This window comes from Acanthamoeba castellanii, assembly GCF_000313135.1.
Source record: "Acanthamoeba castellanii str. Neff unplaced genomic scaffold scf7180000084747, whole genome shotgun sequence".
Classification (NCBI taxonomy): Eukaryota; Discosea; order Longamoebia; family Acanthamoebidae; genus Acanthamoeba; species Acanthamoeba castellanii.
Window position 1 is genome coordinate 98464 of NW_004457396.1, and position 1277 is coordinate 99740.

The 1277-nt window shown below is 54.6% G+C and overlaps 1 protein-coding gene across 1 annotated transcript in view; it reads right to left on the reverse strand.

Annotated features, from left to right (window-relative positions):
* Positions 1-281, reverse strand: part of ACA1_187900 (Fbox domain containing protein) — a gene marked incomplete at both ends in the record, with an annotated part of 2898 nt that extends 2617 nt beyond the window's left edge. Inside the window, 2 exons of the mRNA XM_004337838.1 lie at positions 37-114; positions 161-281. Coding sequence (XP_004337886.1) covers positions 37-114; positions 161-281 — 199 coding nt within the window. The remainder of the gene's footprint in view (positions 1-36; positions 115-160) is intronic.
* Between the last annotated feature and the right edge of the window lie 996 nt (positions 282-1277).

The following is a 1277-nucleotide window of genomic DNA, read 5'->3' on the forward strand; positions in this document are numbered from 1 at the left end:
ACCAACCACTTCATTGCCTCACGAAGGAGCGCATACCCAACGTGGTGCCTATGTACTGGTCCTGCGAAATGCGCCTCCACGTCTTGGATGACTGGCCCACCTGGCCGGAGGAACCTGTAGTGTTAGGGGGTTGGCACGTCATGAAGGGTGAGGTGGGTACTCACCTGAATGAGAGCCCATACGTCCAGGTAGCTGAAGATCTGCCACACGATTTCGTCAGGCAGCGACGTCCAATCAACCCAGGACGGCAGAGCATCTTCCTCTTCCGCTTTCTGTTCCTCATCTGATTGATGGTCCGTATGCAGGTGCCTTCTCAACTCGACTGCCTGGTGATGGGGCTTCTTCGATTGCTTGAGTCGTTCCTGGAAGCGCCGTGGTGGGCTGCTGCGACGGTCCTCCTTGGCCCCGGGCTGTGCGAGCTCGTCGTCATCAAAAGAGATGTAAATCACGCCAGCATTCTTGGCCGGGTCGTCCATCTTCTTGCCGCCCTCCAAAGGAAGCTTTTAGAAGGATCCTATCCACCTATGAGTCCAGTCCTCTGGCCGGACAATAAGAGCCCGAGAGATCTCACATGCGTTGGTTTTCTAGCTGGTGTGGTGGTGGATTTCGTTGCACCTTGTTCCTCGAATTTTGTCGAAGTAGTGCTCTTGGCGCCAAAAGCAGTCCGCACAGGCACTTGCCTAATCTGTTTCTAGAAGGGCAAGAAGCGTGGGCTATGCCCTCCACAAGTGGATGCACCCCGCCCGCGAGGGAAAGCGAAAGTGATGCGTGATGACAAGAGTCAAATAGATGGGAGCTTTGTTCTTCTACAGGACTGGGGCGCCATGGCGCAGTCGGCACCGCGCTCCCCTAGTAAGGGAGAGATCATGGGTTCGATTCCCATTGGCGCCAGTCCACTTCCTTTTTGCTTCTTTTTTTCATTTAAATTATAAACCACAAAAGGCGCGAACAGCCTGCCCACACAACAATCTGCCAGATGCAAGCCGCTGGTGGCCCAACAGATGGATTTGCAGATGTGCAAATGCCGCACGTGGAGCAGGTGAGTCTTACATTTGCAACACTTTCCTGAATGCACCAGAATCGCTACTGATTTCTTTATTGATTGATCTCCTCCAGGCACTGACGGCGTTCTACACGCAACCGGAGCCCGTGCGCTCAAACGCTCATAACTGGCTCATGGGTCTGCAGCGCTCGCCCAAGGGTTGGGATGTCAGTGTCGCCCTGCTGCAGTCTCAAGTACGTGCAGCCCCATCTCCACTGTGCTCAGCAGCTGAACT